This window comes from Portunus trituberculatus, chromosome 46, assembly GCF_017591435.1.
Source record: "Portunus trituberculatus isolate SZX2019 chromosome 46, ASM1759143v1, whole genome shotgun sequence".
NCBI classification, from domain to species: domain Eukaryota; kingdom Metazoa; phylum Arthropoda; class Malacostraca; order Decapoda; family Portunidae; genus Portunus; species Portunus trituberculatus.
In genome coordinates, this window is record NC_059300.1 from 9,431,364 (window position 1) to 9,451,574 (window position 20,211).

Below are 20,211 nucleotides of genomic sequence, written 5' to 3' on the forward strand. Positions count from 1 at the left end.
CATCCTTAAGGGCAAATGTGCAAAATATGAAACACCACTACAGGGACTCAAGCAAAAGCTACACACTACAGTGGAAACAAGAAAGAGGATAATAAAAAAAATAGAGGAATGGAGGAAGGTCTGGAAAAAAAGAACAAGATGAAGAAAAAGTTAACTTTGCTGAAGTAGTTTAGCAACACATAAGAGGAAATGAAAGACACAGTCATACAAGTGATAAAAGAAAAGGAAGAATTAGTGAGATATATGGTGGAGAAAAAGAAGTGCATATATATTGTTATATATGGACTAGAAGAAAAAAAGAATCATGTGAAATTTGTGAGGGGAGGGAGGAGGAAGAGATGGTTAAGGAAATGATATCAGTGGTTCAAGATGAAGAACAGAATCTTGAGAAAGAAATAGAGGAAATATACAGACTTGGTAAATACAAAGGGAACCAAAAGACCACTGAAAGTTAAAATGAGATTGGAAGTGGGAGTAGAAGAAATATTAGTGAGGACTGGAAAGTTGGCTGGTAAGGTAGAATATAAAAACATTTGGATAAAGAGAGAGATAAATCTGGTAGAAAGGGAAAAAGAGAGAGAACTGAGAAGTGAAGCTAAGGAATAAAATGAGAGAAGGACAGAGAATGAGAAGAAATTCTACTAGAGAATGCTAGACATGAAGGGGAAGGAAAGCATTAAGAATCATATACACAAACATAGATGGATTTATATCAGGATGTTCAGAAATGATATACTGTATTACATATTGGAAAAAGGCCCACACATGGTACGTATACAAGAACCAGTTAAGTGAAGATGTCCAAGTGAATTTCAAAAAGCAGGAATATAATGTTTAGAGGAGAGACAGAAGGGTAAAAGCAGAAGGAGTATTGATAATGACTTGAGAAGATACATATGTTGAGGAGGTACAGTACAGAGATGGACTGGCCGAGGTTTTTAAGCATAACGATTAGGACCAGTGGGAGGGAAAAAAGGAGTATAATAGTTGCATATGTGCCACCAAAAGCTAATACATAGAGGCTTGAAATACATAAAAAATGTAAGATGTGCTAAATTGCCTGGACAATATGTTAAGGAAGGATAGAAGAGTGCTATTTGTGGGAGGTTCAAACTGTAAACATGTAAATTGGGAAGAAATGGATACAAACCATCATGCTGGACATGGGGGGAGAGGAAGTGTTACAACTGGCAATGGTAAACACATTGGACCAATGAGTGAAGGACTATACAAGATATAGAGGGGAAGAAGAATCATGAATGCTGAATTTGTTTTTTCACAAAAAAATAGAGCCTTGTCTAAACATCAAATATCATAGCCCAATGGGAAAAAATAATCCTATGGGCCTAGAAATTGCTTTAGAGGATCAGGAAATTTTAAAATGCAATGAGGGACACAAGTAAATAAGACAGAACCACGCCATGTCAAATTTGGAGGGTTAAAAAACTACTACTTTGGTAGTAATGAGTGGAAGGAAATTATGCAAGGCAAGGCAAGACAAGTATAAAGAGATATGTTCCTGAATACAAAGTAAAAGAGAGCAAACACACATGGTATAATGCAATATGTGCAAAACATAAAAAGTGTAAGGATGCAACTTTGAAAATATTAAGGAGCCAACAGAATGAAGGAAATAGGAAGCAGTATAAAGAGGCACAAACGAATACATTAGGATAAGAAGGGAAGAGGAGAGAAATTTTGAAAAGTATGTAGTGAAGAGATATGAAAAGAAACCAAAGCTTTTTTCTAAGTAGAATATAAATGGAAAACTGACAAACAGAGAGACCATCAATAAGTTAATTAAGGGAAATAGGATATATGAAACACTGGAAGAAATGAGTGAATTTATGAGTGAGAGCTTTAAATCAGTATTTTATGAAGAGGGAGAGTTCATAGAGCCAAACAGCCAAGTGACACTGCAAGAGTAATAGACATTGTGATAAAAAAACTAAAAATTAGAGAATTACTAGAAAAGATGGATGTAAGGAAGGCAATGGGGCCAGATGGCGTGTCAGGATGGACACTGAAAGAATGTAGAGAACAATTTGGGACGTATTCAATAACTCTCTAATGGAAGGGAAGGTACCTAAGGAGTGGAAAAGAGCAAATACACCCAATATACAAAGGAGGAAAATAGACAGACCAGTGTCACTAACTAGTGTTGTGGGCAAGATCTGTGAAATTGTTATGAAAGAAAAATGGCTAGAATATCTGGAGGAGAAAGAAATAATAAATAACTCCCAATTTGGTTTCAGGAAAGGAAGATCATGTATAAAAAAATTACTAAGCTTTTATACATGAGTAATAGATGAAGTGCATGGGAGAGATGGATGGGTTGACCCAGTATATCTAGATATTAAGAAGGCTTTCAACAGAGTACCACATAGACGACTCCTATGGAAAATAGAACACATGGGTGGAATACAGGAAAATATCTTAAAGTGGATGACAGACTACTTAAAAGATAGGGAAATGATGACAATGATAAGAGATACCCCATCAAGCTAGAACACATTTATCAGTGTAGTACCACAGGGTTCAGTGTTGGCACCAATTATGTTCCAAGCACTGTATATGTCAATGATATTGAAGAGGATCTGAGTAGCTATATAAATTTGTTTGCAGATGATGTGAAGCTTTTGAGTGTAAAAAAGAACATCTGACTGTATGAACATGACTCTATGGAATTGCAGAAAGATATTGAAAAAATTTGGAACTGGAGCCAAAAGTGGAAATTAGAATGTAATACCAGGAAATGCCATGTAATGGAAATGGGTAAAAGTAATAGAAGACTTACGTGGAAATATGAAATGGAAGAAGAAATTATAATGAAAAGGAGGAAAGAGAAAGACCTGGGAGTGATTATACAACACACCCTGACTCCAGAAAGACACATAAATGGACTATTTGCTTCAACATACAAGACATTAACTAACATCAGGGTGGTGTTCAATTACAAGGAAAAGAGTATGATGAAAAAGAAAATAACCACTATGATAAAACCTAGACTGGAATATGCAGCAGTGGTATGGTCACCATACAGGCAGAAAGACATCAAGAAGCTAGAAAGAATCCAAAGGATTGCTATGAAGATGATCCCAGAAATAAGGGATCTTCCCTATGAAGAAAGATTGATGGAAATGGAATTACCAACCTTGAAGGATAAATGGGAAAGAGGGGCCTAATAACGTTGCATAAGTTAGTAAATTTTATGAAAAAGATAGATAGACAAGACCTGGTAACACTGACAGAGGATGGGGATAGACAAAAAAGAGGATATTCCAAAAAGATCATAAAAAATCAGTGTCTGGGGAACATTAAGGAGTTTAGTTTTCCACATAGGACAGTGGACATCTGGAATGGATTAAGTGATGAGATTGTAACGGCAGAAAGTGTGCACAAATTTAAGGAAAAGTTAGATAAATGTACATATGGAGACAGGTCACTATGAGCCCTCTTCAAATCTTGTAACATACAACTAGGTAAACTAGGTAAATATGCACTAAAAATACCTATTCTGAAAGCAGAATTAATTGCCCATGAAGGGTCATTGCCAGAGACTGAACCTTAGTACCACACTCACAACGAACATGAATCCAACACATAACTGGTTAAGGTAGTAGTGATTACCAAAGACAGCATAAAAAGTCTGCATATGTAAGCCTACAACTTATGCACAACTTAAGATACAGTGAAAAGACAAGAAACAAATGCTTTGTAAACTCATACAGAATTTTTTATTCAATCCTAATAATATCAAACCTACAATGTGATGGGAGTGCAACTCACAAATTAGCTGGAACTCCCTTTGGCATTACACCTTCCAGTGAATAACCTGCATCATTGTGAGATCTATTTTACTCTTCATCTAGTGCTTTTCACTGATAAAGTATAGACATAAATGATGATGCTGATGATAAATATTGTACATACTATAAAAAGTTGACACAAGAAAGGTTTCACTATGCATAGGCATGACAGGAGTTGAATTATAGGCAGACTGAGACTAGTTCATAATGACATGAAAAACTTACTGAAGTGAGGAAGCCTGAACCTGGTGCTTGGTCCACGCCCAATAGAAGCCTGACAAAAGTTATGAGGTAGTCCTTGACGAAGGCTTGATACAAGAGTGTGTCAAGCATACTGGCTGAGAACACACTCCCAGCAGCAAAGGGGAGTCGAAACATATAGGAGATGTGAGATCCTCTCTCCTTTTCTCGCTGTGTGAGGAGAATTGGTTAACAAATCATTAGCACCACAGATCTTCATTCCTTCCTGTGCATGATACTTGTTATTTCATGATGTAATTAACTGGGTAGTGGAAATGTTAAACCTCAGACCATGAACATATAACTGAAAAAAAAAAAAAAAAAAAAAAAAAAAAAAAAAATCCATCATATGAAACATTTCATTAATAAAAGAAAATGTCCATCTTTTGAAAGGGCAAATAATTTTTCAGTCACTTAACCTTAAATGTTCTAAATTAGGAACAATGTATAAATTTCTTTGCTTCTGCTCATATAGCATTCGTGTTACTGCTGTGTCTATTCAGTAAATTGCAGGAAATGTGGGTCCTTTCCAACACTGTCAAATTTTTTATCTTGTTAGTCTTTCAATAATACAGCATAAATATAATATGTCTAGGGTGATATCAAGCTGACATTGCCTCGCATTTACTGCATTTACTCCATCCAATAAAAGGAAACCAAGATTTTTGCAAAGTATGTTGTCACTTTCAGGGAGGGAGATGTCAATTTTCCTAAGAAAAAAGGTAAAAAATCCCATAACTTAAGGATTCATGTCACATACTGTGTTTACTAACACTGTATGGATTGATACTGGCTTACTTCTTTATTGTATATAAAAATTTACCAAAAGTGACTTGTAATTGGCCTCTAGTGATGGAGGAGGACACATACCAATGGTAGACATACAAATAACTCATGGAATTGATTAGGAACGTCTATATGGTTCACATAAAACAACCATTTTTACATTGAAATGTCTTACATTTCACATGTATTAGATTTTAGTACCTGATCTCAGCATATGCCAAGGTTTTATTTACATTAGTTAGATTTCATATAACTTTTTTTAATGTAACTTGGTATGAACAGAATGGACAGTTCAGTAAGGAAAAGTGGATATGCATTTGATCAAAGAAAAATCATTTTTACTTTAAAGCTATGAAACATTTACAAGAAGACTACAGCAAAAAAACTGTGAAGATACACTAAAAGGAGGCACTATGTTAATGGATAATGTTCTGATGATAGTGCTTATTTTTTTAAAGTAAAGTTTATACACATTTATGTGTACTGAATACCAAATTGACAGTGAGATATCATATATCAAATAAAAATCTATTTATATGTAAAGAATCTCTATAAGAGTGGAAAAACTGAACTTTTTATATTTTTTTTGAAAAAGTGTCCCTGAGATTTTATGGTACACTATTTTTTATGCAATAAAAGTAAATCTACTCATACCAAGAAAGTTATAGGGTATACAGAGGTATATCACCATAGGGCAAAGAGTTAGTGAAACTACTATCACCTGCCTGGTCCATACTGACATGCATAATATGCAAAATTGTCATGAAAATCAATGCTCCTTTTGTTTTGACATTAATTCAAGCCTTTTGAAAAACACAACATAATCTTAACTTAATTCTTAAAAGATGGCATGAGAGTGGATATTAAAACTCGGTGAGCATGTAACAATAAAAAAAATATATATAATGGGGTGGGAGAAGATGAAATAGATTTTTCTACAAGAAATCAAGATAGCAAAAATAGCAAATTCTTATGTGCCTCTCCAAAGAAAAAGAAGTACTCCATCTACAAAAGAAGGATGATATATATATATATATATATATATATATATATATATATATATATATATATATATATATATATATATATAAAAGAAAAATGGAAACTCATTATAATAATGCCTCAGTCCCCATCTGGGGAGGGGACCAAAAATGTCCCCAGGTCAGACACTTCTCTTGATAATGACCCCAAATGCCTTAACACCTCGCTCAACTTTTTCTACATTAACTTCTGCAACATTCGCAGTCTTAGATCTAATTTTCAATCTGTAGAACACCACCTCTCCTCTACTAAACCTCAACTTCTTTTCCTCACCAAAACACAGCTGTCTGAGGCAACTGACAGTAGCCCCTTCTCTGTTCCCTCCTACTTTATCTATTCTCATTTTCATTCCAAAGCTGGATGTTGCGTCTATGTACGCAATGACTTAACTTGCTCTCGTGTCCACACTCTTGAATCTTCTGAGTTTTCCACCATCTGTCTTTGACTTAACAGTCATTCTCAAACTAAATTCATCTGTGCTGTTTATCTCTTCCCTAACTCTTCTGACTATAGTAAATTCTTTGACTACTTAACTTCCAAAGTGGAGCACATTCTGTTCCTCTACCCTTTTGCTGAGATTTCCATTCTTGGAGATTTCAATGTTCACCACCAGCTTTGGCTTTCCTCTCCCTTCACTGACCATCCTGGTAAACTAGCCTTCAACTTTGCTATCCTCCATGACCTAGAGCAACTGGTGCAACACCCTACTCGTATTCCTGACTGTCTTGGAGACACGCCCAACATTCTTGATCTCTTCCTTACCTCTAATCCTTCTGCTTATGCTGTCACCCTTTCATCTCCGTTGGGCTCCTCCGATCACAATCTCATTTCTGTATCTTGTCCTATTTCTCCAATCCCTCCACAGGATCCCCCAAAGCGAAGGTGCCTCTGGCGTTTACCTTTGCCAGCTGGGGGGAGACCTGAGGAGGTATTATGCTGATTTTCCCTGTAATGATTACTGCTTTCGTGTCAGAGACCCATCTCTTTGTGCTGAACGCATAACAGAGGTGATAGTGTCTGGCATGGAGGCGTACATTCCTCATTCTTTTCTCAACCTAAACCTTCTAAACCTTGGTTTAACTCAGCCTGTTCTCGTGCTATACATGATAGAGAGGTTGCCCACAAAAGATACTTGAGTCTTCCATCTCCTGAATCTCATGCACTTTATATCTCTGCCCGTAATCATGCCAAGTCTGTTCTTCAACTTGCCAAACACTCCTTCATAAGTAGAAAATATCAAAATCTTTCACACCAAACTCCCCTCGAGACTTCTGGCATCTAGCCAAAAACATCTCAAATAACTTCACTTCTTCATCTTTCCCTCCTCTATTTCATCCCAATGGCACCACTGCCATCTCTTCTGTCTCTAAAGCTGAACTCTTCTCTCAAACCTTTGCTCACAACTCCACCTTGGATGATTCTGGGCTTGTCCCTCCCTCCTCCTCCTCTCTCTGACTATTTCATGTCTACAATTAAAATTTTTTGTAACGATGTTTTCCATGCCCTCACTGGCCTAAACCCTCAGAAGGCTTATGATCCTGACAGGGTACCTCCTATTGTTCTCAAAAACTGTGCTTCTGTGCTTGCACCTTGCCTGGCCAAACTCTTCCAACTTTGTCTATCGACTTCTACCTTTCCTTCCTGCTGGAAGTTCGCCTACATTCAGCCTGTTCCTAAAAGAGGTGACCGTTCTAACCCCTCAAACTACCGTCCTATAGCTTTAATCTCTTGCTTGTCTAAAGTTTTTAAATCTATCCTGAATAGGAAGATTCTCAAACATCTGTCACTTCACAATCTTCTGTCTGATCGCCAGTATGGCTTCCGTCAAGGTCGCTCTACTGGTGATCTTCTGGCTTTCCTTACTGAGTCTTGGTCATCCTCTATTAGAGATTTCGGTGAAACTTTTGCTGTAGCGTTAGACATATCAAAAGCTTTTGATAGAGTCTGGCATAAAGCTTTGATTTCAAAACTGCCCTCCTACGGCTTCTATCCTTCTCTCTGCAACTTTATCTCATGTTTCCTTTCAAACAGCTCTATTGCTGCTGTGGTAGATGGCCATTGTTCTTCTCCTAAATCCATTAATAGTGGTGTTCCTCAGGGTTCTGTCCTGTCACCCACTCTCTTTCTATTATTCATTAATGACCTTCTTAACCAAACTTCTTGCCCTATCCACTCCTATGCTGATGATACCACCCTACATCTTTCCACGTCCTTTCAGAGATGACCAACCCTTCAGGAAGTCAACAGATCACGCAGGGATGCCACAGAACGCCTGACTTCCGATCTTTCTAAGATTTCCGATTGGGGCAGAGAAAATCTAGTAGTTTTCAATGCCTCAAAACTCAATTCCTCCATCTATCAACTCGACACAACCTTCCAGACAACTATCCCCTCTTCTTCAATGACACTCAACTGTCTCCCTCTTCCACAATGAATATCCTTTGCTCATAATCTTAACTGGAAACTTCACATCTCATCTCTTGCTAAAACAGCTTCTATGAAATTAGGTGTTCTGAGGCGTCTCCGCCAGTTTTTCTTGCCCCTCCAACTGCTTACTCTGTATAAGGGCCTTATCCATCCCTGTATGGAATACTCTTCGCATGTTTGGGGGTTCCAGTCACACAGTTTTACTAGATAGGGTGGAATCAAAAGCTCTTCGTCTCATCAACTTCCCTCCTCTGACTAACTGTCTTTAGCCTCTCTCTCACCGCTGGAATGTTGCATCTCTTTCTATCTTTTATCGCTATTTTCATGCTAACTGTTCTATTGATCTTGTTAACTGCATGCCTCCCCACCTCCTGCAGCCTCACTGCACAAAGCTTTCTTCTTCCTCTCATCCCTATTCTGTCCAGCTCCCTAAGGCAAGAGTTAACCAGTACTTTCAATCATTCATCCCTTTCACTGGCAAACTCTGGAACTCCCTCCCTGCATCTGTATTTCCGAATTCCTACAACTTGTCTTCTTTTAAGAGGGAGGTATCAAGGCATTTGCTCCCCAACTTTGGCTGACGCTTTTACACCTTTTAGAGAGCCAGCACTCAAGTGGGTCTTTTTTTAATCTTTCTATTCTTTTTGCTCTTGGTCCTCTTCCCCATGTAAAAAAAAAAAAAAAAAAAAAAAAAAAAAAAAAAAAACAGTAATACAAGAGAACAACCCACATGACTCTACTTTTGAGATAATTTTGTTTAAAGTTTATCTCTGATTACTGCTATGAAAATAGTCAAAATGTATAACTATTATGCATCAAATGATATGATCAAGGGTAGTTCTGTCATGCCATATAGCATATATGGCAATAGCATAATAGATTATTAGATAGGATTAAAACCAGCACAGATGGAGAGTAAGATTTGAATATTAAATGCAAATGGTTTAGCAGAACACAGAAGAACAGAGAGTGTCAGTAAATGCACATGTGGGTTGTTTCCTCAATAGGCGCGGGGAATTTCCTTGTATCTAAATTCAACATTTAATAACAAGCAGAGAAAATCATGTATGTACTACCACTTGGTCTCCCCATTACAAATTTGAATTGGTTACACTAAGCCACAAAGAGTCCAGGTAACTTGATTAAAACAATACTTTCTTTGATTTACATAAAATGCATAAGTTACCAAAATTTATATGGAATAAATTTTCATAAAACAAACTTCCCCCTCATATACCACACAAAGTTTGTGTGAAACTGGGAATCCAATTGATGCATTTTTTTTTAACCTTTGCTTTTATCGTCAGTGGTCTCTCCCCAATTAGTTTTCCATAACAAAGGTTTACTGTGTGTGTGTGTGTGTGTGTATTTACCTAGTTGTGTGTGTGTGTGTGTGTGTGTGTGTGTGTGTGTGTGTGTGTGTGTGTGTGTGTGTGTGTGTGTGTGTGTGTGTGTGTGTGTGTGTGTGTTCCTTCATATATAAAACAAGTTTATAAGTACAATGTACTTCTTCTAACTACAGCTGCCACTTTTGAGAATATAGTACAAATCTGTATTTTTTTTTTTTCAAGTAATATACTAAGCATTTATAATTGAACATTATTTCAGTTTTGAACAAAAACATTTAAAAGTGATTAATACAAGAGCTTTTCTTACAGTAATCAACAATGATACAGTATTATCCAACTAGAATAAAACTGTTTAATCACTTAACCATTCACTCAGAGCTCTTTAATTCCATTGAACATTTATGAACTGGAAAATAAAAAAAAACTAAAAATACTATGGGGAGGATTTCTAGTTGTCTGGGCATGTCTGTCAAGAACATGAAAAATACTTCATGAGTCAAATCTTGGGTTTATGGTGGACTAAAAAAGGTAGATCAGCATTTGTAACAAATATATGTGAAAAGCTCAATGTGAGAGAAAATCCCTATAACACATTTTCAAAACAATACTCCTTTTCAACCACTGTGTTGAAGAATATGGATGTCATGATTCTATTCTTCCTTCAAAGTGCCTGCACGGCATATACTTACATAAATATAAAATACATTATAATCATAATCTTAAGTCCTTGTTCAAGATGTACTTTATCATACATGAGTCAACCTTACCAATGAGAATTGTCCATATGAGTAAAAAAAAAGTTATAGAATAATGCAAAGAATTCTTGAAATGAATATCAATATTCTTGACTCAGTTCAGTTCAATATATCCAGGTCTTCCATAACATTCCATACCCATGAATATCAAACATCTTCACAATAACTTAACTTAAAAAAAAATCATGCAATTCATAATGGAAAAACAACATGCAGTATTTGTAGTCAATAAGGCTTAAAATTTCCACATGTTGGTGCAGAACCATGCAGGCTATCACAGGCACATGCTGGAGTGTTACAGATTCCATACCATCAGGATTATAACTCAAACATTTTAAAATGTGTTCATGAAAATTCAAAAAAATATTTTTTTTCCTTATTGCAAGGTATAGGAGATATGTACCATGTGATCAGAGAATGTTTGTTTGATCTTGATGGTGTGGGTGATTTATATGTTGGGTGAGGATATTAAATGCCCCTGTTACAGCCTCCAATCCTATAGTTTATTAGTGATAACACTAATTATGTTAAGTACTGTGTTCCTGCAGCTTCACTTAGTAATTGCATGTAATTTGGTTGATAGTATTCTGTTAAGCTTCGCCAATGTGATCTGACAAAACGATAAATAAAAACATAATGTCCACTAAATACTGAGAAAATGTAATGTATATGAGTTCTTATTCACATGGTAATTCCAATCAACAAAACATCACAGAAATGAACTCAGCCTCTCCCAACACAATGGTACATGAAAATTAAAGTTGAGTTAGTGCAGAAGATGACAGGCTGCAGGAGGGGCTAATGCTACAGCAATTATAATTACAAACACTGGGTCTGATGCCCAAAAAGAGACATGGAGGTATAATAGTCTCACAAGGTCTCCTCCTGGTTGAAGATTCTGGGTTATGAATATTAACTACTTTAAATGTCTAACAGCATATAAAAAGTTGGAATTGTTACTGTGGAAATCTTACTTTCTTGTTAAATATGTGTAAAGTATAGAGGGCGAGTCAGAAAATGTGAGCAATTCAAAATGAATCATGAACCTAGTGCTCGCCGTATCAAGCATCAAGCAGACCGCCGGGATGCAGCAAGCCTCAGGGTGACTCAGAAGCTGAAGTTAAACTTCACACGTGAGAAATCAAGGATCGCAGTGCAGTGAGGCCAAGATGACCCTTACCAAGTTGGCAGGTCCAAAAGAAACAGGTAATTACATCACAGATGATTCTTTAGGTGATGATTCTGACAATTTCAAGACTGTAACAAGGCCAGAGCAATAACTTAAATATGTGCAGGTGCATCATAACCTCTGCCGTGCGTGTCCATGATTTCTCGGAAAAAAAGCCAAGAAATCCGAAAATTCAGTAATATGTTTTGACCACAACGGCGCGGCAGGAAGGTTACCCGTTCCAGCTGATTTATAACTTCAGAGTAGTAAATCGGTCGTTGCGGCGGAGGCCGCCGTCGGAATGAGCGAGAACGGCGACGAGATGCAGGGCGACTCCTAGGGCCCTGAGGCTGGCTACCCTGCAGGTTACACACAACACAGTCGTCATCAGGCACCAACACTCACACAACAAAGGTTTCGGACAACCGCCTGAAGCCATCTCTCCAAAGAATGGAGAGATGCTGTTCCCTTCTATGCTGATTATTTTTCCATAGTTCCTCTGCAGTACATTGGACACTTCTTTTTATCTATTGCTCATTCAGCCTGTTATTTAAAAGTTTCGATGTAAAAAATCAAATCATATGAAGTCTTTCTGAAGAGGCCTTTAGTGTATAACCACACAACTCTGTCATAGTTATGATACTGTCGTTCCTTTGATCACTAAAAGTGAATTTTAGGAATCTAGAAGAAGGTATTCCGTACATTACTACAAAATGTTAAAACAACTATCTATATAATTAGAAAGCTATGAATTTAAAAGTTCCAGTGTACAGATAAGTCTTCAATTAAATGCAACTGTTTTAATACAGGACTTATTTTTGCTTACAACCTGACATAAAAGATGAAAACTGGTGAACAACAACTAACATTTTAAACAGAATTAAATGCATTGTATAAAAAGAAGCTTAATGATTATGTATGTGTCAAAAACAATGCATTAATGAAGCATAATGACAGTTACAAGAATACTTTTTTCTTTAATGGTATTGAGAACACTACTTGTTCTCTAATATTATAATAAACTGTGATTTTCTATACATAAAGAAAATTATATGTATAATACAGCAAATACTGCCAGACACTATGTGAGAAAGCATTTGTTGTGCCAAAAGCATATTCCATTTTGGTCCTTTCAAAATGGTGAGTGTTTCTCATGTTGTAATAAATACTATGATGATCCAATGTCATAATGAATGAAAATTTTGGCAGATATGGTTGTTAAACAACTTTATCAAAATATTTTCCAAAGCAAGAATTTTGATGAGGAAAGGAGATGAAGGCCTTAAAATAGAGTATGTGGTGAAATATCTTGAAAGAAGCAACTTTTTGTCAAACAACTCTATGTCTACCATTTAGAGATGAAGTTAATCTTAGAGACTAGACAATTTTGTGTGAAAGGTAATATAAAAGGAACTGAGTTGTAAGAATAGGTTTCTAGCTATACACATTCAATTTTATATTCCCCTATGTATAGTTGCTTTAATTATATTTTAAGGATAAAGGCCATATATTTTTAGTGATCAAGCTTTGACTGAGCTATACAGATATACAGCTACAGACTGAATTATTTGATGTTTATATAAAGTTACGCCCCATGATGCCTATCCCTCAGAAGGCCCTTGAGAGGTTGCCATGGCAAAGATATCCATTTGTTCCATTCCATACACTCCACTTTTGCACACTCCATCTCCTTCAACCTATCATCCATCTCCTTTCTTCAAGTATTCTGGTACTTTGTCCATCCATTTAATTATGGATCTTCTCACACAATATTTACTTTATCTTAGTATATCCTCTTTGCCATCTCACTTTTTTCCTGTGGGTAAACCATCAAAGTGTTATCTAGTTTATGGAAAAAAAATACAAGCCAAATTTTTTTATAATATGCACACAAAACAACCTATACTCCATGTACATCATTGCTGCTCTTATGGTATGTATAACACATATTTCTAAAAATATCCAGTATGCACTATCATAGTAGATTGTAACCATTATAGTGCAAGTTTACCCCCCCTCATCTCTCTCTCTCTCTCTCTCTCTCTCTCTCTCTCTCTCCAATGAGCTCTGAGCTCTGTAAGATATAACCATGTGTTTTGCAGCACTGTCAGATTTAAATCATATTTCATATATTCCATGATATGATTCTGAAGGTTTTCTTCCCAAGGATTTTCTTTATATAGTTCATAAGCCTCATTGATTAATAAAAACATATTTGATTTCTATGCAAAATAGTGAATAGTCTTAAAATGCATAACATTTTCTATATAGATAGGAAGTATTATCATTTATGTATATGCAGTTAAAAATTACCTGTGGTTGTAAAGTGCTTTAATTTAATAGTTTCATAAGTAACGCATAATAAAAAAAAAAGGTAAATTTTGGTAAAATGTTCTTGTATTACTAGAATAGATGTATCTAAAGAATAAACATCAGAAAATAAGAAAGAGACAATGTTCAAAATATAAAAAAAATTATGAATATTGTTTCCTGTGACTACGTCAACTATCCTTCAATATGCATGTTTCACACAAACAGTTCATGAATACCTCTCATTCATCTCACCAGCCTGCATAAAACTAATTATTTTAAGTTTAAGTTACATGTAAGAAAAAAAACTTATACAGTTACAGCAAGAAAATGAAGATGCAGAAACAGAAGTTATCATCAATCAGATCTCACAAGAAAGAAAGACAAGAGTTTGATGATTTTGAAACACTGGTCATCACAGGCACCCTGCATCAGTTCCCACAACACCCATGAAGGAGGAAACCTTAAGAGAACTGTTTTCTCACTCCTAGCACACATTCATCTATCATGAACTGAACTGTAGCTGCCACGACAACTCAAGTCAAAAAAAGGAAAGAAGCATGACAAAGACACACAAGTAGGGCATGACTTATGAAACACATGTCATGCATTTCCACCCCAGCAACTGCAAGTGTATGATGGGGTAGGGAACACAAGAACAGGCCAGCTGGCAGGAAAGATAAAGGCACTAGCATGTCAGCCTGCCATTCATCACGGCCATCTACCACTACCTGTTGCTTGCCTCACTGTGTTCTTGCAGCTAGTTACTAGAGTAGCACCATAAAATACTATCCAAAAGTGTGTGTGAGTGTATGTGTGTGTGTGTGTGTGTGTGTGTGTGTGTGTATATATATATATATATATATATATATATATATATATATATATATATATATATATATATATATATATATATATATATATATATATATATATATATATCACATTCCAGTCATTATATCAAAAACTTAAGAGGTAAATTTCTCGGTAACTTTAAACACTTTATCTTAAGAAAAGAAAACCAAATTCCTGTCATCAACTGCAAAAAAAATAGCTCATTTGATTAGCACCATTTATCATCCATCTCTTATAATGCAAAAGGACTCAGTTCCACTGTTTTGAGCAATGGAAGGCAGGACAAGTCCACTGGCATTATGTGTGGTGGAGGATGAAGAGTGTTAATTTACTGACTTTCATGGATAAATGATGAGATTTTCTGTCATAAATAAAAATACTTAGTAATATATATATATATATATATATATATATATATATATATATATATATATATATATATATATATATATATATATATATATATATATATCAATGTAAGATTTGAAAATGGTATTATATGATGAGTTTTGCTAATACTTTACTTCCAAGTTTTATAAAGCTGCTGGAACACAATACTATTTCTGTCAAGCAAATTTGCTCAATTGTAGTAGTAAAACTTCAGCTCTGCACACTTTATGTATATATATATATATATATATATATATATATATATATATATATATATATATATATATATATATATATATATATATATATATATATATATATATATATATATATATATATATATATATATATATATATATATATATATATATATATATATTTAATTTCGATGCAAGAACATTATTTCTAAATGCACTTTACCATAGCCAAACTGAAGATTTACTCACATTATTTCTACAGCCAGCGTCCAATACTAGTAAGGCATTTCTAACTGTCACCTAACTAATGTCTTGGGATGTATATATGTGAGGCAGCAAAAAACAGACACTATTGTACCTAGAGTCAGCCACAAGCACCAGCTACACTCCATACAGTCTACACCTGTGGCTAAGAGGGGAAGGAAGGTGACAGGAAAACCACCACCTAAAACTCCCTCACAGGCCTCCATAACCACCTCGGAAAAACGGCAAAACACACTCAACTCAACAAGTGAAATATGATCTAGGTATGAAGTATTGTGGTAGCTTATGCTTCTAAAAATTTTAATCTTACTGAATATGCTGTGTTGGCAACAAACACGATAATGTGGGCCATTTGAAGAGTGTTTCAGATACAGATAGTACTATATAGAAAATGAAGTACAGTACAAAGACATCAGAATGCATGTCAGATAACAGTAATGTATGTGTCATGCTCTCTGAATTGACATCAAGTGTTGTTGTAGGTTAACATTAGCCTCTGTATTGTCCCCAAGCGGCAATGTGACACTTGTGCAAGTTGGCACAAGCTGGCAGCTACCGTAATAGGCTGCTACGCGTGACTGGTCTGGGTCAGGTCGACTAAGGTGGATTGGGGACGACATGTACACTAGACCAAACACTAATGACAGCAACAGCGAGATTGTTACCGGTGACAATGACTCGATTATCCGCTCAGGTCCATCAATATGGTCATGTGGGGAGAGGTGTACCTTTTCCATCTTAGACAGGTGGAGGGCGTATGCATCCCGAGCTCGGAACTGCATGAAGCGCATGTTGGACGACTGAGACAACTCCGTGATGATTTTGATGTTGGGGAAGAACCTGCAAAATTTTGGTCCACATCAAAATAAATATACTTTAAATCATATCAACAAAATCAAATGAAAATACATGAATAAATTGTAAATAATTGAAAACACAACCGTGCATAAATGTATTGTTACAAAGAATGATCAAATTTTCCTTATTATTATTCTTCATATGACACTCAATATCAGCAAAGATTGTTTTAGAGCCACTTCATATGTAATCTTTTTAACTAAATTTAACATATAAACATTTCTCTCTCTCTCTCATATATATATATATATATATATATATATATATATATATATATATATATATATATATATATATATATATATATATATAACTCACACACACACACACACACCAAAGCTGGAAGGGAATTCTATTTTTAGACTTATCAGGATTATCAAGATACACTTTTTCATGATTGTCTCCTAGTACAGGAAAACAAAATCAAAACATCATCAAATCCAAACATGAAAAACTTAGAATTTTACAAAAGTAAAATAAAATACAAAAGCTAAATATGAAACATATTGTAACTCACCTTAATAGTTACTTACAAATATTACTAAATAAGCATTTTACACATATCTAGAAGCTAGGATGAAAAGGCATTCTTGCACATAAGTTAACTCGCAACATACTAAGGAAGAGTTGCCTTTGTTTATTTAGATGAAGAAATGATGAGGGAAAGGAAAACAATTACCACAATAATTGGCCGAAGATAAAATATACTGCAGCAATTTGGTCACCGCATGAAAAAAGAAGCACACAAGAAAGATGAAATGTGTACAGAGAGCAGCAACCAAAATGATAGCAGAATTGCAAGATCTGCCATACAAAAAGAAACTGGCTACAATGAAACTCCCAACTTAGGAGAGGAAATGAGAGAGAGGGACATGATTGCACTCTTTACATTATTGAGTAGAATAGAGAAAACAGATAGGAAAAATCTACTTGTATCAAATAAAAGGGAAACAAGAGAACATGGAAAAAAGCTAAAAACAACCACCTGTAGAAGAGACAAAGAAGTTCAGCTTCCCTCACGGAAGCATTGAGGCATTTTCTGGACTGGAGGAAGAGGTGGTGTGTGCTAGAAATATTCATGGCTAAGGAGAAGTTGGATATAAACAGTTATGGACACATGACAGTACGAGCTTAGCTCCTCTCCTGTATGTCACAACAAGGTACATACAACTAGGTAAATACACACACACACACACACACACACACACACACACACACACACACACACACACACACACACACACACACAAACACTAAATCAATTGATCTTGACTAAATTCTGATCCCTGATCTTTGATAGTGTCATGACATGGAATAGTACATAATGGCACATTACATACTTTAGACAATTTTCTGTTCATATCTCACTCACTAACTTTTCATCTTTGTATATCAGTTACATATTTAATTCTAGCACAAATGTATTAGTATATTATATCTATTACCATTATATAAGACTTAAATAAAATGTGCATTGCCTCAACGTCACACATATTTCTAATAAACTTGGTCCTTCTCCATACAAGGTTGGAAGACAATTGCCAACAATTTAGAGAAATTACTTGAAAACTATGAGTTTTTTTTTATTTTTTTATTTGTGTGACCCCTTGTTCTTTATCCCTAATCAGTAGTTATCCATATTTTTCTGTTATTGTTACTACCTTAAAAATCTTATCCAGTCACACTATCATAGATTGGCCAGTAACTTTAGGCACAATACAACTCCTTTATTCTGTTCTTCCTCACTAACTGATAACTCGAAAAAGTATACATATATATATATATATATATATATATATATATATATATATATATATATATATATATATATACAGGCAACCCCCGTTTAACGAAGGGGTTACGTTCCTAAAAAACACTTAGTTAAGCGAAACTTCGTTAAGCGAACCGATTATAACAAGTTTAACCCCTGATTTGAACTTCCATTGAGAGTAAGCAAAGCGAGAGTGCATCATAGTACAGTAAAAGATTTAATGAAAGTAAAAATTATGAAGTTAAACATTTAGGTAGTTTAATTTAAGTCATTATAATGTACACTAATGTATGTATGTACGTAACTTTATAATGTTTATGATCTTAACTTTATGAAAGGGAGGAAGAATGAAACGGGAAAGACACTAACCGGCAACCTGTGGAATGTAAACAAAGTGCGGATCATTGTACCGCATACAAAAATTATGTACCACATTTCCACAAGGCTTTCCATTTTATCCATTGTAGAGTCATGAGTTCAGGTGGTTCTTTTAGCTTGCAAGGAAGATACGGTCTCACCAGCCTTCTTAATAGAGTCTGCTGACTTGAAAATAGAGACAGTATAATAAGTCAAGATGGTGGCCAGCACTGCTATAGTTTTCTGGTCTCTCGTGTCTGTGAATAATATCTAGCTTCACTTGGAGAGTAAGAGACTTCCTGGTCTTCTTACGAACGCTAGGCCAATTGCAGGGCGTTTTGTTGGTAAGTTGAGCTAGGGAAGACAAGCTGCTGCTGACGCTGTTATGTTTTGACTGGGGAGTGAGTGTTGTGCGTGTTGTCCACGAGAGGCTTGATCTTGATCTTGATCTTTATTCTATAGGTGTCCCAGGATTTTTCCTGAGGCAGGCCTTAGTACCAGCAGCTCCTAGTGTATTCAAAAGCCTGTCAGCTTCCGTGATATGGTGGGGCTTTCAAATTTGGAAAAAAAATTACCTGGATAAAACTTCGTTAAAGTGAGTTTGGTGTTCGTTAAACGAGCAGATCGTAGTAAAATGAAACCTTCATTGTAGCGAAATTTCGTTGTGTGAACCTTCATTAAACGGGGGTTGCCTGTGTATATATATATATATATATATATATATATATATATATATATATATATATATATATATATATATGTGTGTGTGTGTGTGTGTGTGTGTGTGTGTGTGTACACTTAACCCTCGGCTATCGCGCCCAATTGGGGCCGAAATAGCCTCGTCATAGCCGAAAACGCGATAGCCGAATTGATCTTGGCGGGAAGGCGGTTTTGGCCAATGAGCACTCAGATATTCCATGACATCATGGTGGGGCGCGCGATAGCAGGCATCTGAGGTCGCGATAATGAAATTTTAGCAGCTTTTCATGGGTGCGCGATAGCAATAAAACGCGATAGCCGAAGCCGCGATAGCCGAGGGTTGACTGTATATATGTATATATATATATATATATATATATATATATATATATATATATATATATATATATACAGTCAACCTCGGCTATCGCGGCTTCGGCTATCGCGTTTTATTGCTATCGCGCACCCATGAAAAGCTGCTAAAATTTCATTATTGACTGTATATATGTATGTATATATATATATATATATATATATATATATATATATATATATATATATATATACACAGTCAACCCTCGGCTATCGCGGCTTCGGCTATCGCGTTTTATTGCTATCGCGCACCCATGAAAAGCTGCTAAAATTTCATTATCGCGACCTCAGATGCCTGCTATCGCGCGCCCCACCATGACGTCATGGAATATCTGAGTGCTCATTGGCCAAAACCGCCTTCCCGCCAAGATCAATTCGGCTATCGTGTTTTCGGCTATGGCGAGGCTATTTCGGCCCCAATTGGGCGCGATAGCCGAGGGTTAAGTGTACACACACACACACACACACACACACACACACACACATATATATATATATATATATATATATATATATATATATATATATATATATATATATATATATATATATATATATATATA

General features: G+C 35.6%; 1 protein-coding gene across 23 annotated transcripts in view; it reads right to left on the reverse strand.

Annotated features, from left to right (window-relative positions):
- LOC123519872 (potassium channel subfamily T member 2-like) overlaps window positions 1-20,211 on the reverse strand; it is a 624,454-nt gene that overhangs the window by 52,142 nt on the left and 552,101 nt on the right. For 16 of the 23 annotated variants that reach the window (XM_045281480.1, XM_045281479.1, XM_045281478.1 and 13 more), the window contains 3 exons: window positions 16,320-16,431; window positions 11,812-11,934; window positions 4,035-4,220 (listed from right to left, as the gene is read on the reverse strand). In XM_045281480.1, coding sequence (XP_045137415.1) covers window positions 4,035-4,220; window positions 11,812-11,934; window positions 16,320-16,431 — 421 coding nt within the window. Of the gene's footprint in view, window positions 1-4,034; window positions 4,221-11,811; window positions 11,935-16,256; window positions 16,432-20,211 lie in introns of all 23 variants that reach the window. The other 7 variants (XM_045281481.1, XM_045281487.1, XM_045281483.1 and 4 more) reach the window with 2 other exon arrangements.